The sequence below is a fragment of the Lepidochelys kempii genome, chromosome 9 (genome assembly GCF_965140265.1).
Source record: "Lepidochelys kempii isolate rLepKem1 chromosome 9, rLepKem1.hap2, whole genome shotgun sequence".
Classification (NCBI taxonomy): domain Eukaryota; kingdom Metazoa; phylum Chordata; order Testudines; family Cheloniidae; genus Lepidochelys; species Lepidochelys kempii.
The window spans coordinates 1,634,811-1,661,782 of record NC_133264.1 but is presented as its reverse complement, the minus strand read 5'-3'; the positions used below and the strand labels follow the sequence as shown (position 1 = coordinate 1,661,782).

The following is a 26,972-nucleotide window of genomic DNA, read 5'->3' as shown; positions in this document are numbered from 1 at the left end:
GTATGTGTATGCAACCGGGGACTCTCACCCCTACCTCGTAGCCTAGACAAAGCTTCAGAATGTTCTGCTTGAGACTTTCAGATATTTGCATTGTCCCAAATTGCTTTGGTGGTTCTGAGTCCTAGTAACGTGCATCAGTTTTGCACAAGGCAGCATCTCAATAGGCTGCTGCCACAGAGATGGAGAAAACCAGCCTCCCATTGGCTAACCCAGCCTTGTGGCACCCAGGGCAGCCAAGGAACAGGGGGCCAGAGTAGCAGCAGAGGTAGACCAGCCTTCCCATCTTCATGGCACCTGTAAAAATCAGCAGCAATTACAGGTTCCTGGTCTTTGTCTTGAGACAGTATACTTCAATTTCAAGAGCAATAATAATTCTGCTAAAATCCCCTGAGCTAATCACTATCTGCTTGCTTTACAAGTGTGGATAAATACATATGCCTACAGCACAAGTGAGACTGTAATCTCTTGTGCATAAAAAAAAATCCACTTGTGAAAATGTAAACAACAAAGTGTAATCGCACCATGATCTTTTGGATGAAATGAGCCGTAACTCTTTAAATAATGCCTACTCGCTATTGGTCAAATTTCAGCCTCACTGTACTGCCAAAAGCTGCATTCATGACATCATGACTGCTAATCAACTCTGTGTGGTGACACAACATCACATACCTGAGCTCACTCCGATTTAGTGCAATACTTCAGCATTAGATTTTCTAATTCATACACTGTTTTGGGGATTATTCCCACGGTTTGTTCACCCTTTTCTCCTACATTCCCTTAAGGAGCGACCGACGTAAGTGGCATCTCTCTCTCGTGGGATAGGAAGGGAAGGAGAGAAGGAGGTTCCTGTGCCCCTTGCCTGCTGGTGTGTGTCAGGTGGGAGGCAGGGTGGGGGGGAGGAAGGTCAGTCCCTTCTCCTACCCATCCCCAGTGCGCAGAGACTGGGAGAACATCTGACAATGAAACAGTAACTACTGAACGAAAGCAGAAATCACACAAAAAAAGCACAAGGGCCACAAGAGACCTGTGGCTGCCCAAGGACAACCAGGAAAATACTTACTGGCATGGCAGACATAACTAACAATGTACATTTAGACCATTTACATGAACAATGGTATTTAAAACAAGAAGTAACAGGTTTTTTACCTTCGGGGTTTTTTTAAATAACCCCATCTCCCTCCTATACTATAGCTACATGCAGAACTGTAGAAGAAAGATGCAGGGGGACACCTGTCAGAAATGTGTGTACTTTATCATTTAGTTGACTCATACTTTTGAGATGGAGCCTTTACAGCTACCAAACCACAAGTCATATTGATGGTTAATAGGAATATTTAACAAGATGCTAAAAAGTATGTGCCTGAGACACACATTTGCTCTTTTTTCCTAGTTAATTAAACAGCTGATTGCTAATCAAGCAAAGCATGAGAAGTAATTCAGCACAATACTCACTGGTAAAGACAACCACCAAAATGATTGCCAGATCGATGAAAAGAAACTGGAAATCTCCTAAATTACTCAGGATCTATACAGAAAACACAAGGACAATATTACTCATTTTACAGCTTTTTAAAAAAATTCATCTACATGAATACTTGCACCGAAACTTTATAAACAATGGGTGAGTGTCCAAAGACTGTGGGAGTCAGGAGTACTGTGCACAGAATCAAACCCTGTGGTACCAATGTACTGTATGACACTAAAGCATGCAGATTCACATCAATTTCTAGGTAGTTTTTAAGTGTAAGTTGTTCTTTGGCCAAATGAGTAGATTACAATGCTGCCTACACCCAGCAAACAAAGGCTATCTTAAACCCTGAAGTTCCCCAAGGGTTCTATACCAGAAAATCCCAATAATTTAATCACATAGCATATGGCTCAAAAGCTGCCACTCCAAAACTCCCTTACTACTAACTGGTATTCTGAATTAAAGATACAGAGGTGAATTAGCCAACAGTTAAAGTGGAAGGAATTTCCACTGAGGGCCTTTAAATTAGGTCATTTCTGCCAAAATACACCCAACCCATTTTCTTCCCCACAACTCAGTATCTTCCAGTTGCTCTGTCTCCAGTTGTATGTCATTACTGACGTGCCATTTTGTTTACAGTACCATTCCTTTAGTAGTTGTTGATACCATGGCATGGTAACCAATGGAAAAACAGGTCTTCATTCTACACGTTCTGTTAGATTTTAGTATTTTATTGCTCTCTCTGGGTACATACCTCCATCACAGCAGTTCTGAGAGCCGTTATAACCTGATTTTGGTTTTTTTGCCTTTAACAAACAGAAAATGTTACCACAGTATACCTTATACTAACTACTGAGAAGGACATGAAATACTGTCAGGTTTCAGAGTAACAGCCGTATTAGTCTGTATTCGCAAAAAGAAAAGGAGGACTTGTGGCACCTTAGAGACTAACCAATTTATCTGAGCATAAGCTTTCGTGAGCTACAGCTCACTTCATCGATGAAGTGAGCTGTAGCTCACGAAAGCTTATGCTCAGATAAATTGGTTAGTCTCTAAGGTGCCACTAGTACTCCTTTGCTTTTTATGAAATACTGTGAATACCGTGGTAAAGTTAGCTAGTCATCAAAGGCAAAACTGTAATATTTTTCGATGACCATTATATACATTATCTAGAGAACAAAGACACGATGAATCTTACCATAATCACCAAGCTCCCAAAGAAATTGACAGTACATTAATTTGCACCAGCCAGAGGTTAATTTGCTTATCTTAAGCCCTTTGAATTATATTTAATAATGTTTCAAGTGCTATATTGTCAAATACTCACAGAATATAGTAGGGTAACGCTGAAATACTGGATAATGCTGTACAAAGCCATAAACTTAAATACGCAAAAGGAAGTTATTAAAGCAGCACGGCCTTCCCTGTAAAAACAAATACATCCACATAACTAAAGCCATTTAAGCCAACAATTATAGCCTGGTTAGCAAAAAGATAGCTAGCACTGAACAGAATAGCCAACGCAGTGAGATATTTTCAGCTAAAGATAGAAAGGTCAGAAACATGAAAAGAAACTGAAAAGAAAAAAAAGGGGAGGAGGGGGGTGAGAATACATTTGCTAGCTGATCACAATTGTGAACAAGCCATCTACAGAGAATCACCACATTTTGATGCTGTTTAATTTTAAAAAGGTTTACTGGAAAACCAATCAATAAATTAAAATGCACCTCTCTTCTAGGGTGGCACCTTTTTACTCAACAGACACGCTCTCTGGGAGCACCCAGAATCCCATCTGCTGACTTCGGGGACACACATTACTTCTGGGTAAAGCCCTGGCTGGGATGATTTGATTGGGGATTGGTCCTGCTTTGAGCAGGGGGTTGGACTAGATGACCTCCTGAGGTCCCTTCCAACCCTGATATTCTATGATTCTGGTTTCAGAGTAGCAGCCATGTTAGTCTGTATTCCCAAAAAGAAAAGGAGGACTTGTGGCACCTTAGAGACTAACAAATTTATTTGAGCGTAAGCTTTCGTCCGATGAAGTGAGCTGTAGCTCACGAAAGCTTACGCTCAAATAAATGTGTTAATCTCTAAGGTGCCACAAGTACTCCCTTTCTTTTTACATTACTTCTGAGCACTTATCACAGACCTGCACAGCTGCAGTAGACCGAACCGGGTTCTATTCTGGCTTGTGCATCGGGAAAGTTGTTAGCCAAGCTCCAGTTACTGGGACAAAAATCAGTTCTCAGCATCTCCATTTGAAACTTCAATGGGTTTCCCCCAAAGTTATCGCTAAGGGCAGAAGTTGCCAGAAGAATTTTTAGTGCTGGTGATTATGCACAAGCAGGAAAGAACATTGCTTGCCTCTCAGACCCCAGGTTAAGTTTGCAGGGACTGACAACACCTAGAAAGAGACACCTTTATAAATGTAAACAGAGTAAATCTGGTCCAGCAATCATTGAGACAAACATGAAACCCCAAGTGCCTCCTTTACTGTCACTCTTCGGAGCAGAACTGCACTTCAGGGCATGAACAAAATCTGTGGCACAAACCACAGCTTTTTCAGTCCTGAATGGTCTCTCTCCAAGAGCACAGATATTAGAATTGTTGTTAAAGCTGCCCGTAAACTCCAAAAAATTAGTCCTGATTTCTAATGGCAGAAAATCAATTAATTCTTAGGACATTTAATATACCTTCAGACTACTTTGGATGGCTAAAGGCTCACTCACAACTTTAAGGAAGAAATTAATTTTACATGGACAAAAATTGGGATAAAAACATATGGGATCATTCTGTGGAAATACAATACATTACTCCCAGAGTGCCTTTACTAAAAGCGAAAAACATTACGGGTTATGTCTGATCCTCAGGATCCAAACTGGGCCCCTCTCATATCAAACAGCAAGTTAAACTGTGTATGGAGAAAAACAGGCACACACTGCTTTGATTTCATATTGCTGGCATGTAGGATATTGCAAGGCACACCGTGCTCTATCAACCACATCTACTTATGCAAAACAGTTTGTTGAAAATTCTGAGGTGTGTTACCTGATAAGGTTTGGCACACAGGAAATACTAGAGGTTCTGGAGGTGAATGGTGATGCCACAGAAGCCTCAAGTTCAGACAGTGATATACCACCATGGGCCTTCTTCAGTGCCTGCCAGTTATCATGAGGATAGTTAGAGATTTTTTAATAATCTTTTAGCTTTACAATTCACAATAATGTGACAATAACTCCTTAAACAAAATAGAAGTGTACTTACACCACAGTCATTTGCACCATCTCCACACATGCCAACATAGTAACTATAAAAACCAGACAAGTGTCAGCATTCTACTTCATTCCATAACTGTAATACTTAACTCCAATTATACTGAACACTTTTATACAACCTTACGCTTTCCAAGTGCTGTACAGACTTTAACAAATCCTCAGGATAGCAGATTATTACTATTATCATTATGTAGATAGGGAAACTGAGGCAGAAAAGTTAAGTGACTTGCCCCAGGTCAAGAAGCAAGCTATGGACAATGCCATAGCCAGGATTAAAACTCAGAAGTTTGCGACCACCTTTCCCATACTTCATCTACTGCACCATGCTGCCTCTAGAGCTTGGGTAAGGTGCATCTTGCAATATTTTATTACATATTTTTTCAACAAATTATTTCTAAGGTATCAGATGGAAACTATCACTAAAACTAGAAAAACCTACATCAGGGGAAAAAAAATACAGTGGCAAAAGTAAACCAGCCATTTGGCTAATCTCCTTTAAAAAACAAAGAAAAAGTAGGGGCCAATTTGACGGGACATGAATGATGGAACACGCAGAATTCATCCCATAAATATTTACTTGTTTAATAAGATCCTCAGTTAATTTCTACTGAACAGTTCATCCTAAACCAAGTAACAAGATTTTTGATTATGCCTCAGAAACACACTGGTCAATTTAGGCTAAATTGATGCGGTGCCAAATTAAATCCTTCCGTTGCAACCTCCTGAAAAAGCAGCTATTTAAAAAAACTGTGTTTCACAGTCCTCCGAAAAATGACACTATTTTGGAAACAGCCCTATTAACGGTCCGATTAGCCAACTAAGATTTCATAGTCTAGCCTTTTTATCAGGCTAAATATAAACAGCTCAAACAGTAAAATGCTCTGTTTTCACCTAAGAACATTTTTCTCACACACTAAACACACAACGTTTTCAGAAACAAACAAATACTCACTCCACATTTTGTAATGCTTCCACTAGCTGGGTTTTCTGATCAGGTGCCATGCGGGCAAATACAGTGCCATGCAACACCAGCTGAAAGACAACAGATTTCTTACAGCATTAGTCACAGTGCAAAATCTGCACATCCTCCAAAAGGCCAAACACCTGTCAGGTTACTAACCTTGGGCACAAGGTCCTGAAAATGCTCCAGGATCACTGCAAATGACTTTCCATTCATTGCAAAATGGTATTTAGTCAGCTGGAGGCCCTCAAGACTTTCATGGACCAATTTAATTGGAATATCCTGTATCAAAACAAGGAACTTTGGTGATTTTAGTCATAATATACTTACCCATATTCTTTATATTTCAAGACACTACACAAAGGACCAACAGAAGTAGTATCTTTGGAAATATAGCTTTAATAAAGGTTGCTGAGAATTTTAATTTGAGGTGCAGGAAACCTTGTAAGATTAAATCACACTTATTTAATAGCAAAAATTCTACGGTTTATTACACAGTTAATTATAAATAAATATTTTAGAACGAGCCCTTTAATAAAAACAGATTTTTGATGTATGAAAGTCGCCTGCAGCTGCAGCACCATTCTACCAGTAACACTTGATATTTTACTGCAGGTTGGTGTTTTAAAATGTAACGCAATAAGCGGAACTAGAGCATGCAGAGCCCCCGGGCACAAATGACATGGAGTCACAGGTCTCACATGTGAGGATGCTGCTGTGTCTGGGGCCGGTCTCTGCAACTGGGCAGTGTTTTGCTGCTTTGGAAAGGTGGTCGTTCAGGACACTCCCCTGCAGCACTGATGACAAATGGGGTTTTCCTTAGCTGACTCAAATGGGAATAAGATCAAGCTCGTAAATGGAGGCAATTTAACACGGTATAATATATCTTGGGGTGGTATCTTTATGCAGGCCAGTGTTCAGTAAAGCTGTTGTCTTTGAGACAGGTTTCAATATATTTACGTTTTTCCCCCGAAGAGGACAAAACCCAGCACTTGAGTAGATCTGTTCCCTCAAGAGCAAAGTTCTGTTTCAATGTAATTTCATGATTTTAATGTGTGCACAGTGGTGTGAAGAGGAGAACAGCAGTATACATATTACTATCATTACAATCTCTCTCACAGGTGTAGTTTACACTAAGGGCCTTAAAATGAGGCTGCTCTGCCACAGGTAAAGCTGATGGCTTCCCAACTACGCCGAGGGTTAGGATTTCGGTGTGCTGGCCAATGGACAGCTTCTGCAATAGAGAGGCACACCCTGCTGGCCAGCTGAGTGCATCTGAGCCAGATTTCCTCAGATGGTCTCAGACAATTTTTCCAGACTGAAAATGAATCAACTCTGAGTTTTAGTTGTTAATTAAATCAAGCAGAGTTCAGTGAAAGATCAAATCATAGGAATTTGTTTCTTGAAACAGTTTGCAGTTCTAAGCCAGCCCCACATTGTGAATGGCAGAATTGTGCTGTACTTATGGGATCGCATTTTGTTGCATTTTCCTTGGTAAGTTAAGTAGTGCATTTATTATGACTTGTACAACTATGTACTAGAATAATTTAAGGAAATGAAATAAGCGAACCTAGTATTAAACTCATGCTAACACTTGTCGAGATAAAGCAATGCAGAAATTACCTGTGAGTTAATGGCTGGTGATGAATTAGTGCGTTTTGTGAAGGTATCTGCATAATGCCAGTTTACCCTGGCAACTTGCCCATCCTTTGGAGGTAGTGCTTCAGCAATAATGACCTTATCCTGAGGTAGAATCATTCCACAGTCTCTAGCCACAGAGACAGCAGTTAACATGTTATCACCTGTTAAGCAAGTAAAGTAAAAAAAGGGTTTCATTAAACAAATGGCAATATAGATGATCATCAGGAAAGGATCATACTTAATTAAAACTTGCTTTAAATAGCAGGAGCAGCAGATCTGTCTCACTGGCATCAATTACTTCCTTACAACAATTAAAATCCGCAGACAATCATGATATTGTACCTCCTGGTATTTAGTCTTATTTAGTCTGCAGAAGAGAAGAGTGAAGGGGGATTTGATAGCAGCCTTCAACTGCCTGAAGGGGAGTTTCAAAGAGGATGGATCTAGACTGTTCTCAGTGGTAGCAGATGACAGAACAAGAAGCAATGGTCTCAAGTTGCAGTGCGGGAGGTCTAGGTTGGGTATTAGGAAAAACTAGGTTACTAGTCACTAGGAGGGTGGTGAAGCACTTAGAATGGGTTACCTAGGGAAGTGATGGAATCTCCATCCTTAGAGGGTTTTAAGGCCCGGCTTGGCAAAGCCCTGGCTTGGATGATTTAGTTGGGGATTGGTCCTGCTTTGAGCACGGGGTGGGACTAGATGACCTCCTGAGGTCCCTTCCAACCCGGATCTTCTATGATTATTAAATACCTACTATTATCCATTTCATTGTACTGGGGGGGAGAAGAGGGTGGGGGGACAGAGATACAGCCCTGACAGTCTTGTGCAGGGGTATACAGTTTGTTTTGGGGGTACTTAGGAAGCATGCATCCTTTTAAAAATATGACCCAAAGTGACTTATGCAAGGTCATATGAAAAGCAAGCCATATAGCAGGCAATAAAATCCAGGTCCTGACTCTTTGTCCCTGCATTTATATAGCACCTTTCATTCCAGGACAATATATAATTATTCAGGGGACACCATCACAGGGCCTAATAACATCAGCCACACTATCAGAGGCTCACTCACCTGCACATTTACCAATGTGATCTATGCCATCATGTGCCAGCAATGCCCCCCTGCCATGTACATTGACCAAACCAGACAGTCTCTCCACAAAAGAATAAATGGACACAAATCAAACATCAAGAATTGTAACATTCAAAAACCAGTCGGAGAACACTTCAATCTCTCTGGTCACGTGATTACAGACATGAAAGTTGCGATATTACAACAGAAAAACTTCAAAACCAGACTCCAGCAAGAAACTGCTGAATTGGAATTCATTGGCAAATTGGATACAATTAACTTAGGCTTGAATAGAGATTGGGAGTGGTTGAATCATTATAAAAAGTAACCTATTTCCCCTTGTTTTTTCCTCCCCTCCCCCCGCTCCTCAGACTTTCTTGTTAAACCCTGGATTCATGCTGGAAATGGCCCACCTTGATTATCATACACATTGTAAGGAGAGTGATCACTTTAGATACGCTATTACCAGCAGGAGAGTGAGGTGGGGGGAGAGAAAACCTTTTGAAGTGATAAACACCCATTTTTTCATGGTCTGTGTGTATAAAAATATCCTCACTGCATTTTCCACTTTTATGCATCCGATGAAGTGAGCTGTAGCTCACGAAAGCTTATGCTCAAATAAATTAGTTAGTCTCTAAGGTGCCACAAGTACTCCTTTTCTTTTTGTGAATACAGACTAACACGGCTGCTACTCTGAAACCTGATATAATTATATATGCACATTTCCACCTACTTGTGTCTCTGCGCTCTGCGTCTTGTGACTAATCCGCCAAACATTTTAAATTACAACTATATTTCTAGCTTTCCTTGCATAGCAGTTGCAGTATCATTCTAGTCTGCGCAAACCTCACAAAACTAACCCTGAGTGACCCACTTTGCTATTTCACAACCAAATCTTTTCCCTTTTCTCTTCCAGGGTAGTAATGTCAGTTGGTACGGTATCTTCTGTGTCTGAGTTTAATTTCTGCAAGATGTCCACTACCCATTTTCATAGGCAGCAGAAGTCTCAGGTCTACTCCATACCTACCAAGATGTAAAAGCTAGAAACAGAAATATTCCTGGAGAAACAATGAAAAAGAGGCAGATGGACAGACCACTTTTAACTCTACTGAAATACAGTGGAGCAGGAAGGCTTATTCAGAAGGACTACAGGTCAGATCAATTAATTCAATCAAAATAACTATCAATCAACCACAGGAACAAGCACAGAATCACCCCAGCATTGTTCACAGTTCACTCTTGGATATTATTACAGTAAGGTAGAATTTTGGTACATCTATACAACAATTTAATTTTTTTTCTTTTTTTCACCCCAAATAAATGCATAATTTTTAACAAATAGCACAACTCAGATTGATGTGAATTTCCATTGCATCTTCCTTCCAAGCATCTCAAAAGTGCTTTATACATATTACTGAACTAAGCCTCATACCCCTATACACCCCTCCTTTTACTGATGGGGAAACTGAGGCACAGATCAGTTAAACGACTTGTCCCAAGCCACACAGGGAGTATACAGCAGAATAAGGAACAGAATCTAGATCTTCTGGCTCTTAGTCTTGTGGGTTGTCACAAGATCATACTTCCTGTCCTCAGATACCAAAAGCAGAAATGTTATTGTCCCTTTCTCTTCTTGTTTCTGTACAATATCAAACTTTTTCTATACAAGAGAGTGAACTTGGACCAGAGAAACTAAATACAACTCAGCTTTGCATGCTGGATGTTAAATATAACAACCCACATGGACTATAGAACACATAGATGGGGAAAAAAGCATTATACCCTTTCAAAACAATACATTTATTTGTTCCCAAAATGTTGGATTAACTATATTCTAACCTGTGACCATGACTGTGCGAATGTTGGCTTTATGCAAGTCTTCAAGTACAGCCGGGGTTTCTTGCTTTAGTTTGTTTTGCATTATAATTAACCCCATAAAATCCATGTTGCTTTCAATGGCATCTCTGTAAGAACAAGGGAAATCATTTTCAGAAAAATTACAGCTAATTGGTGTAGGATGGACGTTTTTTTAAAACAATGTGACTCTGCTATTCTGGCAAAGCAAAGAGAACGGTTTTATTTTTAATCGTGAAAAATAATAAAAAGATTCAGCCTCATAAGTGATCTGAGAAATAATTTCTGTTCATTTTTAATTAGTTTATTTATTTAAGGAAAAATAAAACGTAATCACAAAAGTGGAAAAGAAGTCACTCATTTTGTGCAGTACCTGCATCTCTTTGAGGTGCGTCTCTCTGTGGGTGCTTGTGCAGCTCTGGAGTCCTTGATCGGAGATTTTCTGTCTGTTTAGCCCACGCATCTGCACTGTACAATCTCGTGCCACGCACAAGGGCATATAGGGCTGCGCATTCTTTTACATTTAGCTGGAGATCCAAATCGGGGTGGGGGAGGGAGGGGCTGTCTGGGGAAGTTAGTTCCATTTTGTAAGATCAACCCTTGAGTAGCCAGTCATCGAGATATGGGAAAACTCAAATTACTTCTTGCCAAATGTAAGCAGCGACTACTGCTAGATCCTTTGAGAACAGAGACAAAAAGGAAGTACTTGATATTGAAAATGATCCTGGCCCACAGTGTTTCCTCTGTGTGGGATGTATTGCTGTATGGAAATAGGTGTCCCTGTAGAGTGAGAGCCAAAAAACAATTCTCCCGCTTCTAGAGAAGGGATTATAACTGCCAGAGTCACCATCCTGAACTTTTGAGACTTTACACATTTGTTCAGTCATCTTAGTTCTAAGATTGGTCTCAACTCTCTGTCCTTCTCTGGCATGAGAAAATACTTTGAGTAAAACCCTTTCCCCCCCGTGAGGGGATGGGACCAATTCTGTGGCTCCTAAATCATGGAGCGAGTCTACCTCTTGAATCTGTAGTCTTGTGAGAGGGGTCCCAGAAGAGGGAGGGGGAACAAGGGTGGGAGGGAGCAAGGGACACGAAGCGGATGACATAGCCTGATGTTAGAGCCTCCGTGACCCACGTGTCTGTTGTAATATACTGCCAGGCCTGTCAGATGGGAAAGGTGCTAATGGCAAAAAAGTGTCCAAAAGTGGTGGCAAAAGTTTGCAGCTTGCAAACTCGGAGGCGGGGGAGGAGTCAACCCTCAACCAACCCAAAGTGTTGTTTCAATGATAACTGGGTACTCACTGAAGGGGCTGGGATGCTCTTTTCCTCTGGAATTTGTCTCTTTCAAGAGGGTTCAGTGATTCTGTGAAATCCAGAGAACTGGACTCGGCACAGTCTCTGTGCAGTCTGAGACCTGCTAAATCTCCTCTTGTTCCTAAGAGATGTCATTGTGGCCCTGTAGTCCTTCAGCGAGTGCAGAGACTTGTCCACAGTTTCCAAGAAGAGCTTCTGACTATCAAACTGCAGGTCCTCAACAGTATTCTGAACCTTTCTTGGGAACCCTGACAGCTGGAGCCACAATGCCCTTTGCACGACAACTACTGTGGAGATGGTTCTGGTGGCAGCGTCTGGGGTACGTAAGGACACTTGGAGAGAGGTTCCAGCTAATAACTGACCCTCCTTAATGATGGCCTGGAAGTGCTCTCTATGCTCCTGTGGAAGATGTGCAATAAAGACTGCAAAACTGACTGATAGTTTGAAATATGAAATTGGAGAGTAACGGATGAATAGGCCTTTGGCCAAAAAGGTCTAATCTCTTCTGGTCTTTATCATAAGGGGTAAACCTGGAGTAATACTGGTTACCCTGCTCTCATTTATGGCATCCACCACCAGGGAAATAGATGGGGTATGGGAAAACAAAAATTTTAAGTCCCTGGTGGGGGGATATAATATTTCTTATCTACTTGTTTACCAGTTGGCGGGATGGTGGCAGGAGTTTGCCATACAGTCTTTACTGGATCCAGAAGCACTTCGTTAATGGGTAGCACAATCCAGGTGGGTGTAGCCAACTGTAAAATGTCCAGGAGTTTGTGCTGTGAGTCTTTAACCTCCTCAGGAGGTTGCTGGAGGGTGTCAGCCACCTTCTTCAGAAGGTTCTGGAACTGGTGAAAATCGCTGGCCATCGGTGGTGACGGAGCCATGACTGCATTGTCCGGAGATGACGACGAAATAGGAGTGTGAGGGGTAGCCTTTGTCTGTCCTTGCCTCTTGTTTTTCAAAGGTCTCCTCATGTTGGGGGTTTGGTGGAGGAGACTGTGTAACTCATCTCCCAGTGCAATGGAGCCAGATGTCTGGCAAATTGCTACTTATACACTGCCCAAGAATCCCAGCATGTCCACTGGGGAGCCCACATAACAGAGGGGATGGTACCCAGGACTGATCCCACCATCCCTGATGGGGAAAGAACCCTTGTTGAAGTAGGGGTTCCTGTAACGATGTGGACGGAACCCCACACTGAGAGTGGGAGACTGACTGAATGTCTCCTTCACCCTCCTCAATGTCCTCCAATGGAGGGCCCCCCAATAGAAAACAGCAGAGAATCCTGTGGTACTGGGAAGCAATGGCAATCCAGACACCAGGGTCTAGGTACCAAGAGTTGTTCGGTACACATAAGCCGTGGGGACACCGACTTGCCTAACACTGACAAGTCCTGGCAGTAGCAGACTTCCTCCTGTGCGAAATGGGTTATTGATATAGCAGAAGTGGTGGATGGTACTGTTGATCTCGAGCATGTAGGCACCGGAGCCAAAAGTGTCTGGCACTGTGGCTTTGCTCGTGCTTATGGAGCCATGCGTGAAGGCACCATTAAGAAGTCTGATGTAGATGGTGCTGTTCTAGAGGAGTACATGCCCTGGGCCTTGCTGTCCTTCCACACAGTACCCCGGGGCCTGCTAGTGCCATGCTCCGAAGTGCTCTGGCATCGCCCGGCCCCCACTGGTACAGGAAGAAGAGTAATTCATGTCCACGGTACTGAGTCGAGAGGTCCAAGACTGACACCGCAGACTTAGCAGGGGATTGAGGCCTTTTGGGAGCCAGCTTCTTGTGGTGGGAGACCTGGGACAAAGTTGAAGGGGCACTGGGTCTGTCCGGAGACAGATGTATGCAGGGATCTGCTGACCTTACTCAGAAGCAGGTTGAAGGGAGCATTCCATCTTTGGAAGGTTCAATTTGGTCTCCCAATTCTTCTGTGCTCTAGGATTTGAAAGCCAGGCAGAAGTTACCCTTCTGGAACTCTCCCAAGCAACAGACACACTTAGAGTGGCCATCACTGACTGGGATAGCCTCCCAACAAGAGAGGCAGTGTTTGAAACCTGGCAAGGCAGGCATGCCAGCCAGGCCAAATGAGCTCCCGAGAAAAAAAGGGGGGGAAGAGAGAGGGAAATACCCACAACTCTCACTAGTGTCTAATTAATTCTATACTAACAGCAACTAACCAACACTAAACTAACTACAGATCAACTACAAAACACCCTGAGGCACGCAAAAGGTGGGCACACTAGAGCCTGTCTCAGGCAGAGGCAGTAGAGAAGAAATGGAGGGCGGTTCACCCACACAGCCCTATATACTTGCAGTGTGCAGCACAGGGCTGTATAGACCGCGTCTGGGCCAAACGGACACTGCTAATGGAAAATCTCCAATCAAGGGCTCCAAAGGCATACAAACACCCGATGTGTGGCACCCACAGAGACAGTACTCGAAGAAGAATAAGAAACTTTTTTTAAAATATCCATGTCTAGCTTCTTCCCTGAGAAAAACTTTCTAAACTAAATTTTGGCTTTACAAAGAGCACATCTTATGGAATACTAAGTCATTAGAATTATAGCCAATTTTGTGTCTTTGTTTCAAAGCCACAACTTTAATTACTTTCCCAGGCAGCTTGCATGGAAAGGTGCAGGTAATAAATGAAAATGATCACAAAGCTCTGGAGATTTCTAAATAGACACATGATCTACCATACTTTCCATATTTTCTTCTGTCACTTTTGTGACAGAACAACATGGAAGTATGCAAGACACTGGCATCTTTCGTGAATGTTCAGTTACTTCTATTGATTCTTCCACATCTGAAGCATGGAATCTGATTCTCTATTCTGGTACATCAGCTTTGAGCTGCTGTAACTCCCTTACTCAAACAGGGTGCAGACCTTGTGCAACAGTGTGTAGACTCAGGTTCACAATCCCCATTATGTCTTCCATGTTTGGTTGTTGTGAGGAACACCATACCCAGTGACTCTTTAATGGACGCATTACCTTCTGTTACATAAATATGCTTATATCATCAGAGTGAAGAAAGTGGGGATTGTCATGTTGACCTGCATCAGATACCACAACACAACAGTTATGGTACATTGTAGTGTCAGGGCTGTTCGACACCACACACTTTATCACCAAAAGTCATTTGTTTGCTTTAGGCTTCTCTGCCCAATGTCCAGGATATCAACCCCACTGCACAGTACTGCAGGTGAGTAGACACAGAAGAAAGAGATAGACAGTAGATGTAATTTAGGTAAAACCAAAATAAGCAGCCTTCAGGCGATTCAAGTAGTACAAAGAATGTAAATAGTGCATGTTTTAGTATTAATTGTCTTAAATAAGTTAGTTCTCAATTAAAAGTAGCCCCTCTTACCTGTTAATATTCTGGGCTTTGTGCCATGAAAGTTTTGATTCCAATTTTCGGTGAGCAAGAGCGATAACTCTGAAGCCCTGCTTAGTGTAGTCTTCCAAAATGGTTTCAAAATCATCAGGAACTTTAAAAAAAAAAAAAGTCAATTACAAAATTATTAAAACCTCCCATACCACATCTGAACTCTATGAGAAAAGTCAGTTTATTCCTTTACCTGTTTCTTGTTTACACAAACTGGCAATCACCTCTGGGGCACCTTTCATGAAAGCATCCATTCTCTTCTCCCCTAGCACTCTTGCTACTACACACATGCGTTGCAAAGCAGAAGAAAACGGAAACTGACGTACAATTCCAATCTCATAACTGGCCTGTATAATTGATCAGAGACAACAAAGGAGGAAGAGTTGCTGGGCATATCTATCCCCTTTATTTATTTTTTTTAAAGCCATTTCCTTAGGAAAGGGAAAAATATTCACACTTACCGAGAGCTCAAATAGTTCCTAAAAAAGACCAAAAAAAAAAAAACAACTTTGTTTCTAACAATCTACTACAAAGCTTCATTTCCAAGCTGTATTTCCAGTGCTATTATCAGGTATGTATCATATCAGTAATACACCTGAAGAATATAATATGCCAGTTGCATCCACAAGATAGATTTTCAATTTAAATGGCATTGCATTGTAATAAGGCTTAATAAGTTTGATATTAATGTCTTGCATTTCTATAGTGCCTTTCACCCCAAATGATCCCAAAGCACTTCACAAATAGGGTGTAACAGTGAAAGGATGAGCCTGGCATCAGTAGATAAGAATTTTATTCCCAGCTTTGCCACAGCGGTGCTATGTGTCCCTGTGCCTCAGTTCTTCCACATGGGGAGAAAACTTACCTGCCTCACAGACGGTGGTGAGGTGTAACTCATTAGAGGCTGAGAAGCACTTGGGGTATGTCTATGCAGCAAAGAAACCCTGTGGCTGGCCCATGCCAGCCAACTCAAGCGTGCAGGGCTGTTTCATTACTGTGCAGACTTCCAGGCTCAGGCTGGAGGTTGGGTTCTGGGACCCTCTCCATAGACCCTTAGAGACTCATGGATTGAAGGTGCTAGAGAATTGCTAAGTATTATTCCTTATTGCTATAAATTCAGCGCTGTTATACGAATTAAAATGCAGACCCCTGTTGTGAAACATGGTACGAGTTTAACAATGCACTCCCAACTCCACTCAACACCTAAGGACAGGAAGTAAGCAGAGAATATTGCAGCTACTACATGGGGAGCATACAGAGGCAAACTAGTTACCAGGTAAGGGTACCTAATTGTTTCAAAAAGCATCATAGTATCTTTAAAACGACCAGAAGTGGTCAGAGCATCATCATACTGATGCATTAATTTGGTGTCAAAGGGAGTAGTGCATTCTACCCAATCACCAACTCCTGCAATACCCGAGTGTTCCCTAAATTTTCCCTTAGAAGTAGTGACCAGTCCTGTTCCTGTTTAGGATTAGATCTGCAGGACCACAATACATGGGGAACATGCATCCATTCTTAACTCCTCTAATAAGCTAAAGAACAAAATGCGTGCAGAACAGAGGTTTATATTTGCTTTGATATTTTGTACCATTTCTTGATTTGTGGCAGGTTTGGATTCTGGAAGAAGCTGTTTTGGAGGTCGAACCACGGTTGGCATTATTCGATTGTGAAGAGCTGTTTCCTCTTCAGTTGCTTCTTCAAGAATCTAAATGAAAACAACACCTAATTCACTTCTTTCATTAACTAACTTTACATCAGACAATTATATTTCTGAAAACAACAAAAATTCCAGTAGTCAACATCAAGAGCACTGATCTTTCTCAACAGGATTTCTATTAAGAATCAACAATATTAAATACCAATGAAAGAGCAGATAGACCAAGGTCCCTTCAAAAGTTTTAGCTAAAAAAGGGTGCACACACTGTGCCAGAAACTGACCCCACACTCCCAAGATTGGAGAAAAGTAAATTAGATATTAAGAATTCTTTCAGTTTCAATAATTTAGGTTTCAGTATGAGAAATAAGTATTTTTAAAACATGAGTTTCTGTGTTGACACACTCACTTTAGAGTGACACTCCAGTACTGTAGCACACCTAGGAATTTAAATCTTGCAATCTGAGGAAGCATATAACAGATCATATATCATATGACTATGTGACATTTCATATTATTGCACTTAGAAATGCTGATTCCCTTGAAAGAACCAGTGGACTTACCCATCCTATGGCTTCAAACATCTTTAAATCAAGCGGGTCCCCAGAAAGCACTCCTTCAATTTTTGTGAGTGAGTGACAAGTTGCCATGCAAGCAACAAACTGAGACTTCACCAGGCTCTCATTGCAAGCTCTATCTTCTGGAAAAAGGAAACTAACACAGAACACAGTAAAGCCAATGAAGTGATGATGTGCTTTGTGCGACGATAGTTTATTATGAGATAATTCCAAAGGGTTATATTAGCAGAACACTGGATACACAAGCCTTTTGAAGCGTATCCTTTCCACACAACACAGGGAATGGATTAAGACTCCAGGCTGAAATTTACAGTCGAGCCTAAGGGAGTTAGGCAACCAGCTCCTATTGAATTTCAATGGGATACAGGCATGTACACCCTTTAGGCTCCTTTGAAATCCCCATCCCCACTATGTAAGTAGTCAACCACCTCTGGTTTGATCACCTGTAACTTCACATGGGGCCTGTCTACACAGGAAGTAAAAGTGGGTTGCCTGAATCAAGTTCATGCTAACTCAGATAAAACAGCCTGACCAGCCAGTGATAATAAAGTCAAAAACAAGTGCATAGACCAAGCTCACAAATCACTTTGAATCATAGAATATCAGGGTTGGAAGGGACCTCAGGAGGTCATCTAGTCCAACCCCCTGCTCAAAGCAGGACCAATCCCCAACTAAATCATCCCAGCCATGGTTTGCATGGTTTCTGTGCTCTGTTCATAATTCCATTGTGGTTCCTCCCACCTCAGCTAGCTAACCCACATTTTAGAGCTGTGTGAAAGTGTCATGGACTTTTCACCAAGTCTTAATCACATTTTGATATGTACCCCTTTCTAGACACTTTTTTGTGCACATTCAGGAACAGAAAATATCGCAGTTTCTTTTCTACTTTATACAGGTTCTTCTATCATGCTCATCACTGTAGTCTCTGAGTGCCAGTTACAGATTTGCTCTCATATCAATCACAAATAATGAAACCAAACTTCTCTCCCATGCAAATATTACAGCACATTTGTCCTTACCGAGCATTTTCCACTCTTTGGATCCCCCAAAGATCTAAGCCATCTTCAGTAAGAGTGCCAGTCTACCACAAAAACAAATTAATAAAACAGTATCAACAGGGAAAGCCTTCAGAGCCGAGGCAGGCTCTGAAAAGTGCCAGTGGATACAGCAGAAATATTAGCAGAAAATGAACGAAGTTACACTTGAGCAGTAAGTGTTGCACTTTTCCTTCCAGCCAAAATACAGATTTGATATTTATTAACTGACCTTTACAGAGGAAAAAAAAAAGAGCACATTTCCTCATGGATTCTGCTGATAACTGCATATGGCTTTGTGGAAACATTCATTTTGTAAAACAGAATTATATGACTATGTCACTGGCCCAGTGCTATGTATTCACTGCTCAGTGTCTGTAATAAAAACTACAGCTATCTGTGCTCATGGGGACAGGATGGAATACACAGCCGCTCAACCCTCAATTATGTGAGCTCACAAGGCCTTTTGGAAGAGGAAATTCTTAAACCTTTAAGTAGAATTCTAAGTGAAAACGACAACAGATGGACAAAGGAGCAACAGCCCAAACTGGAGAGGGAGGGTCGGCACTAAACCGTTAGCAGTGGCAGTAGTTATTTATACAGCGTTAACACACCATTTTGAATACATCTGCCAAACAGAAATAAAACAGTTGTGTAGACAGTTTAAGGACAAAAATTTAGAGGGGAAAGAAGTTTGGATTAAGTACTAGCTGAAAGGAAGAGACAGACTAGCTGTGTTTACTTGCACTATTTATGACTTTTAATTGTGCCTATTCCTACAAAAGGAACAACCTTAAACATATTAGCTTGGCCTTTCATTTTAATTAAAGTTAAATGAGAAATGAGGCCGAGCTACACAGTTGGAATCCGAATTTTCTTGAAGGTTGGGGGCCATCAGACAGTTTCAGTTTGGACCCAATCTCCACACAACACTTTCTTGGAACTATTGACAAAATAGCGTCTGGAGCTTTGAGAGTAACATTCCACTCACATTTTTAACTATTTGCTAGGGTTATTTCTATGTTTAGCATCTACCACCAACGAATTCACTTAGGATCTATAACTATTGGAATAGAAATTTTTTATTTTAACAAGTTAGCCCTTAAATCATGATTACGAATGCCACTGTATCCACAACTATAACTGCTGCTTTTTAAAAATTGCACACAACACTTCCCAGCCAATAACCAGCAAAAAAGAATTAAAATGTATCTAACCTTGTCAAAACACACGAGATTCAACTGGCCACAGATATTTATCCTCTGAGGACTGATGCAGAAGATACCAATCTTTTTCAACCGTCTCTGTGCATAAACGATCCCAGCAGTCATTGCAGCAGGAAGTGCAGGCGGCACAGTGATGGTTATAATGTCAAGAGACTCAATGATTATTATATGAGCAGGAACCTAGAGTTAAAGAAAGTACACTAAGTGAATAAAAATCCAGAGTTCAAAGGATTCACCAGTCTCTCCTTAGTACATTAAGTTTAAGGGAGTATTGGACTACAAATTTCAGAGGTGAAGCTCCTTTCATCTCTTCCTGGATTATCACAGGTAGCTTCTGCTGTGCTCAGAAAGTTAGCAAAACTTTACTTGCACAATACAATTTTAGCAATCTAGTACTAAAAGGTTTACACTTTTAAGCCTTTAGTATCTTTCCCCATACATTAGTTAAAAGTTAAAGTGAGTGAATAATGTGCAACAAATTTGATAAATTTGTATTTTTTATAATCTCACCAAATAATTTCTATGACTGCTCCTTGGTATGTAGCTCATTTCTGTGTAATAGGTTTTGCCTATGCAATAACTAATTCGTTTTGATTAGATATAAGTCACATGGTATCCTATTTCTTCTCTGGATCACAGTAACTTCTAGAATCAGTATTCTGGTGCAAATGCTTGTGATTATAAATTCAAATTTCACTTTCCTCTAATATTCCCTTAAATTTTGCTTTTTTGCTGAACATTCCTGTCAGTAAATTTGTCTGCCACAACATTCACAGAAAACAAATGCAGCCACAAAGGTTTCATTTAAAAATTAGACTTAGTATTTGCAGAAAGTTGTCTTGCACAAGCTCACCCAGCCCTACTAACAAAACACAGATCAGCCTCTACAGTTAAAATAAATTAGTAGGGTGATGGAGAGATGGTAACCATACCTCATTTAGTATGCTATTGACAACTGTGTAAAGAAACCCAACACCTGCCACCACCACAAGGAACAGCAGAAACATGTAGGCATCTCTGTAGAGTTTGAAGTCAGTTGGCTTTGGATACAGTATCGAATGAACAAGCTGTCCTTTTGATGTACTAAAGCCTATAATGAGAGGGATTTTAAAGTATCAGATTAAAAGTGAAAACAATGGCAATGTCATACAATAATACACCAAAAGCCTTTGAGAGACTAAAATCCTGAGCTAGTCTTTTGATCCTCAGATTTTGTACGTGCTAAACCTATTAGCATGCTGTATCTGCAAATTCTGACTTCCAGAATTGAATCATTAAAAAGATGAAGAGCAAATTTAGTTTTATCAGTGTTTCACTCAGATAGTCTTTATACTTTAGCTGCAATCCTGCACGTAGAACCGTTATTTACCCTAGAGTAACTGGTTCTTCAAGATTTATTGTCCACACAAACTCCACTCTAGGCATGCACGGGTTAATAAGCACGTGAGATTGGATTCTTTTTACATAACAGTATTTGTTGGGGCCATGCCTGCACTCCACCTGCCCTTGTGTCCACCGTAGCTGGGTGGCCTCAGTAGCCACTCAGTTCCTTAATGAATGAGAATTCCAAAAGGAAAGGATTCTGAATTAGTGGGAAAGAAGCCATGGAATCTGTGTGGACAACACATCACAAAGAACCACAGTTACTGCAGGGTAAGTAACTGTTCTTTTTTCAAGCGATTGCTCACAGAGATTCCACTCTAGATGACTAACAAGCAGTTATCTCAAACCTGGAGGTGGGAAGGAGTCGTCTTATTTTCAAAGTAACAGCAGGACAGCCCTGCCAAAGTTGGCCTCCGATATGGAAGCTTGAACCAAGGCATAATTAGAGGTAAATGTATGAACTCAGCTCCAGAAGCTGCCTGTGCCCTTGTGGAATGGGCTCTAAAGTGACTTAGACAATCCTTGCTTGTTATCTGATACCAAGTCTTACTACAGTGCAAAACTTACTAGATAACCTGAGTGGAAATAGGTTACCCTCTAACCCTTTCTGCAGCAGGGAAGCATTGCCAGCAGATCAAGGGACATGATCATTCCCCTCTATTCGGCACTGGTGAGGCCTCATCTGGAGTACTGTGTCCAGTTTTAGGCCCCACACTACAAGAAGGATGTGGAAAAATTGGAAAGAGTTCAGCAGAGGGCAACAAAAATTATTAGGGGACTGGAACACATGACTTATGAGGAGAGGCTGAAGGAACTGTGATTATTTAGTCTGCAGAAGAGAAGAACAAGGCGGGATTTGATAGCTGCTTTCCACTATCTGAAAGGGGGTTCCAAAGAAGATGGATCTAGACAGTTCTCAGTGGTATCAGATGACCGAACAAGAAGTAATGGTCTCAAGTTGCAGTGGGGGAGGTTTAGGTTGGATATTAGCAAAAAGTTTTTCACTAGGAGGGTGGTGAAGCACTGGAATGCGTTACCTAGGGAGGTGGTGAAATCTCCTTCCTTAGGTTTTTAAGCTCAGGCTTGACAAAACCCTGGCTGGAATGATTTAGTGGGGGACTGGTCTTGCTTTGAGCACAGGGTTGGACTAGATGACCTCCTGAGGTCCGTTCCCACCCTGATCTTCTATAATGGAGTGTGGGCCCCACATGATAGCCCAAAAAGGGTAAATGTGGCCCAAGAGGCATTAAGTAACCTGACAGGTCACATCTGAGGGACATTTAGGTTTGATAAGCAATCCCTGACTGAGGATGGAGGCCAGCTGAGCAGGAGGGGGCTGGTATAAGGCCAATTAGCAAGGGCAGGAGGAGGCTGCAGCATGGAAGCCTGTAGTCATTCTCTGGGCTTAGAGAGGGAAAAGGAGAAAACAAGCGGAACCCCTGGGATCTTGGCCCTGAGGAAGGTGGTGCAGAAGGAAGTTTGGCAGAGGTGGAGTAGGAAAAGACTGAGGGAAACAGTAGCAAGACTTTGGCCGCTGACTCAAAGGTCTCTGAGCTGGAACCTGTAGTAGAGAGCAGACCCAGATTCCCCTATCAGCCACGGGGGACGTGTCACAGTCTGGGCAGTGATCTGGAAGACTGCCTGAGACAATTCTTACAGAGAGTCTTTGATACCTCAGAAGGGGGAAGACACATAGGGACCTGGCTCGAAGGCCAAGCCATGAAGAGGGAGTATCCCAACTCTCAAAAAGGAAGCACTAACTCCTGGACCATGAGAGGGGCTGCTCCAGGAGCAGAGACAGAAGGGGGCATCACACCAGTCACAGCTATTCCCCAGATGCAGCCACAATGAGGCATCCCAGCAGTGAGAAAAGAAACCCGTGACCCCTGGGCCCTAATGCATGGAGAAAAATTCTGCCCAAAAATGGCATTGGCTAAACACTGGATGGCCAATATGTAAAATCTGGTGAATTTAGGAACTTGTGGACATTTGCCCACATAGCAGATCTCAATACATGAGACTTGACTTCTCTGGCCTGACACTGTCAGAACTTCTAGGAACTGGACTTTGATGTTCAAAATAAATAATATTCTTGAACATATTAAGGGAATGAGTGCTATGACAGGACTACCAGTCAGAATTAAAAGAACAATATTGGGTCTAATCTGAGAAAGCTCCTAATTTAAAAAATGTATCTAAGCAGAGACAGTAGCTCTTGGGAGTTGTTTAATGAACAGAAAGTATAAGGACACTTCCTGGCCGGGGTTCAATCTGGATAATTCCATAAGAGGCAGAATGAAGTTCCAAGGTTTTGCTCTATGACCTTGCGAGTCTGGAATAAGGTTGTTGACCTAACGAAGCATTTAATGTTAGGATTTGTACAAAATGTCCTTTTCTTCAACATGCTCCTGGTAAAATTATACTACAGAGACTTGACCTTTTGGCTTGGACATTGGTATATCCACATTGAGGCCCTTCTGAAAGAATTCAAAGCTAGGTTTTACTTGAATTAACATGGTACTTAAACTATGGACTATGCAGAACTATGAACGTCTACAGACCTCAGTATGATGAAGGGCAATTTACGATATTGCCTTTAATCTGAAGTCAAGGCAGGAAGTGAGACTACTGGGCTCCTTTGCCAGAGGTTATTTGTAGACTACATATTTTACATGCAGAAAGAAAACGATATATAATTTTAAGAATGTTTACATTTAACATATCTGCACTGACATTCCTCAGGTTCCAACCCTCCACTACCTAAAGAACTCAGAAATCAATGAAAATGAAAAACAAAATGAATCAGAAAGAAAAGAAGAATTTAAACTGAACATATGCAGTGTTTCTATCAGAATTTGTCTTTTGAAAATAATTTTTGGTCTTTAATAGTAGTCCAAACATATGTCTACTAGAAAAAAACTACTATAAAATAGAAAGGAAATAAGATTAAAATAAAACTACAGAAAAAAATGAGTTAGATGTTTTTAAAAAACACACAGCAGTAAGATTAGAATAGAAGATGATTAGTCCATGCCTATATTAAAAATGAAAATCATCTATCCATGCATCTTATTCAGGCATTGATGAAAAGCTGTTAGGGGTTTAATGATTTTACTGGGAAACTCCTTTAGAAAGCTCACAGTGTTTTATTCAAGCTAAATCTAGCTCTCCTGTCTAGAACTATGGTTTACGCATAGGTCTATAGGTAGGCTTCTTTTTAAGGAACAGACTTGCAACACACTGACAGCTATTCCGGGGAATCCTATGCAGAGTTTTAAAATGATACTTCTCAGTACTTTAATAGCTCTGTAATCCAGAATATTAATATGACTAAGTATAGTCTTATAAATAAAGCTAGTGAATATACAACAAGGTGTCTGCCATTTTTGGGCAGAGACTGCCTTTTAAATATATTTACTTCTTCAACGTGAGAGACAGGCAAGTGTATCTAAAAGAAAAAAAAATCAAAGAAATAGACACAACACACTCTTGAGCAAAAACACTGCAAACTGAGTTTAATGCTACTGCAAATGTTTCTAGGCATGTTTTAAATCCCTTGACTCTAATGGTTAATTGGTTTGTCAGTGCTGAAAACTCAATAGCCTGCAAGGCATTATCAAGTACCATTGTAAAAAAGTTTTAGAAGTAACTTTGTTATTCCCTAAAGCAAATATCTATTTAATACAGCTAAATTAACCGACAAAAGGTAGAAAGCAGCAGATAGACATAACTATAAAAATCAAACAGTATGCAAATAAGTTAGAACAATTAAAATTTGTACCTGTTCTCACAACTACGGCTTTGACTCGTTCTCCAGTATAAAAACGGGTTTGAATGACATTGGTTCCACAGAACAAAGTGTGTCGCTTATGTACTTCTGGACTGTAGATTTCATCTCCCATTGCTTTTGGGTCTTCTGCAGGATTTGGGAGATTAGTCTTTGTTACAGGAACACTTTCACCTTAAATGGAAAAAAAGCTCTTCAGTTCGTCCAAATCAAATACAAATAATAATCTCATCCACAGCTCTCAAAGCACTTTCTGTAATAGTGAGTGGTATCCCCATTTTATAACAGAGAAGTAAAGTGATCTGCTTAAGTTAACCCAGCCAGGCAGTAACACACCTGGGAAAAGAACCCAGGAATCCTAATTCCCATTATCCCATTCTTTAACCTTCTAGACCTCCCCCGGAATCCAAGAGTCTTGACTCCCAGGCTTCCCTCCTGTAAATCGCTGCATCGGGTAGCAAAACATAAAAGTGCCGCTGGTTGTAGTGAAAACCCGTCACACAATACATCAACCCGTTGCTGTGGAGAGTCGCTGGATACAGGCAAGGCTCCCCTTAGTAAGCTGTGCTCGCACATCTCCCTCAACCCACCTTTACCCAGGTTTGATCATTGGCTTGCTAATTATTCATGTAGCAAGTTCAACACTTATAAACAAAACCAAAATACTATCATGCCTAGCAATTAAACATGACCCAGCTCGAAACCAACACTTATCTTGCCGAAAGGAAAGGCGATCCAAAAGCTTTGCACGGACGTGTCTTTTAGTACGGTTCACATTTTAGGACCTTACATTTGAGAATTCTTAAACTCTCAGCTTGCAGATTCCTTACTTAACAGAAACATGCTTATTTTAACTAACACAGTGAAAATAAAAGAGAGCTAAATAAGAACAGTGAGATGAAGACACCTTCTCATTACCCCTTTAATTATACAAATAAAGAGAATAGCACCTTGCATAATGAGGCCCTGATCTAGTTGGCTTATAGGCAGTACCACAATATAAATGCTTATTAAATAACATTAATATTGCCAAGATTTGTATAAATACTATCAATACTGTCTTGAGTACATTATAAAAATACACATTTCAGGGTATGTAAACAAATTCCTTCTGATAAGGTAAGTTGCAACTCAGAAAAAGAACAATGACATAACTTTATCAACTAGCATTTTTAGCCATATAGTTCAGCCATCCAGGATGTAAATTTTACTTCACCTGTTAACATGCTTTCATTTACGATGCAAGTACCACTGACAAGTACTGCATCACAGGGCATGATTGTCCCATTAGATGGAATCACCATGATGTCTCCAGGCACAAGGTCTGTGGAAAGGATCTCTTCTATTTCTGGAAGTAAGGCAAGAATTTAAGAACAAGCTCTTTTTCTGCAACTGTAAAGTCTTGCAAATCAGCACCAGGAACAGAATCCTGCATGAATATAACAGCCATGGCCCATGCTACAGCAATTATGCTGCTGTTTCTATTATGAATAGTATGACTTAAAATGATTAAACTAATGATTCACTAACATTCTCTATGGACCCTTGATTTTACACTGATGGGTGCCTCAGAAATAATACAATAAACAATTTGCCACACAAGGAACCTAAGGCAGCTCAAGACTCCTGTTAAGGTGGGGAATGGGAATTGGCCACGCTGGGTCAGACCAAAGGTCCATCTAGCCCAGTATCCTGTTTTCCAATAGTGGCCAATGCCAGGTGCCTCAGAGGGAATGAACAGACCAGGTAATCATAGAATCATAGAACTGAAAGGGACGTTGAGCAGTCATCTAGTCCAGTCCCCTGCACTCATAGCAGGACTAAGTGTTATGTAGCCCATACCTGACAGGTGTTTGTCTAACCTACTCTTAAAAATCTCCAATGATGGAGACTCCACAACCTCCCTAAGCAATTTGTTCCAGTGCTTAACCACCCTGACAGTTAGGAAGTTTCTCCTAATGTCCAACCTAAACTTCCCCTTGCTGCAATTTAAGCCTATTGCTTCTTCTCCGAGCCTCAGAGGTTAAGAAAAACAATTTTTCCTCCTCCTCGTAACAACCTTTTACATACTTGAAAACTTATCATGTCCCCTCTCGGTCTTCTCTTTTCCAGACTAAACAAACCCAATTTTTTCAATCTTCCCTCATAGGTCATGTTTTCTAGACCTTTAATCATTTTTGTCGCTCTTCACTGGACTCTCTCCAATTTGTCCACATCCTTTCTGAAATGTGGTCCCCACAACTGGACACAGTACTCCAGTTGAGGCCTAATCAGCACAGAGTAGAGCGGAAGAATTTCTTCTCGTGACTTGCTTACAACACTCCTGCTAATACAT

At 41.0% G+C, this 26,972-nt stretch overlaps 1 protein-coding gene across 7 annotated transcripts in view; it reads right to left on the bottom strand.

Annotated features, from left to right (window-relative positions):
* ATP13A3 (ATPase 13A3) overlaps positions 1–26,972 on the bottom strand; it is a 105,720-nt gene that overhangs the window by 19,241 nt on the left and 59,507 nt on the right. For 6 of the 7 annotated variants that reach the window (XM_073358999.1, XM_073358995.1, XM_073358998.1 and 3 more), the window contains 18 exons: positions 25,854–25,985; positions 24,632–24,811; positions 20,400–20,557; positions 19,459–19,647; positions 18,227–18,288; positions 17,193–17,343; positions 16,564–16,680; positions 15,434–15,451; positions 15,166–15,319; positions 14,955–15,075; positions 10,254–10,378; positions 7,328–7,506; positions 5,864–5,986; positions 5,696–5,775; positions 4,733–4,775; positions 4,517–4,626; positions 2,796–2,892; positions 1,453–1,525 (listed from right to left, as the gene is read on the bottom strand). In XM_073358999.1, coding sequence (XP_073215100.1) covers positions 1,453–1,525; positions 2,796–2,892; positions 4,517–4,626; positions 4,733–4,775; positions 5,696–5,775; positions 5,864–5,986; positions 7,328–7,506; positions 10,254–10,378; positions 14,955–15,075; positions 15,166–15,319; positions 15,434–15,451; positions 16,564–16,680; positions 17,193–17,343; positions 18,227–18,288; positions 19,459–19,647; positions 20,400–20,557; positions 24,632–24,811; positions 25,854–25,985 — 2,112 coding nt within the window. The remainder of the gene's footprint in view (positions 1–1,452; positions 1,526–2,795; positions 2,893–4,516; positions 4,627–4,732; positions 4,776–5,695; positions 5,776–5,863; positions 5,987–7,327; positions 7,507–10,253; positions 10,379–14,954; positions 15,076–15,165; positions 15,320–15,433; positions 15,452–16,563; positions 16,681–17,192; positions 17,344–18,226; positions 18,289–19,458; positions 19,648–20,399; positions 20,558–24,631; positions 24,812–25,853; positions 25,986–26,972) is intronic. The other variant, XM_073358996.1, reaches the window with a different exon arrangement.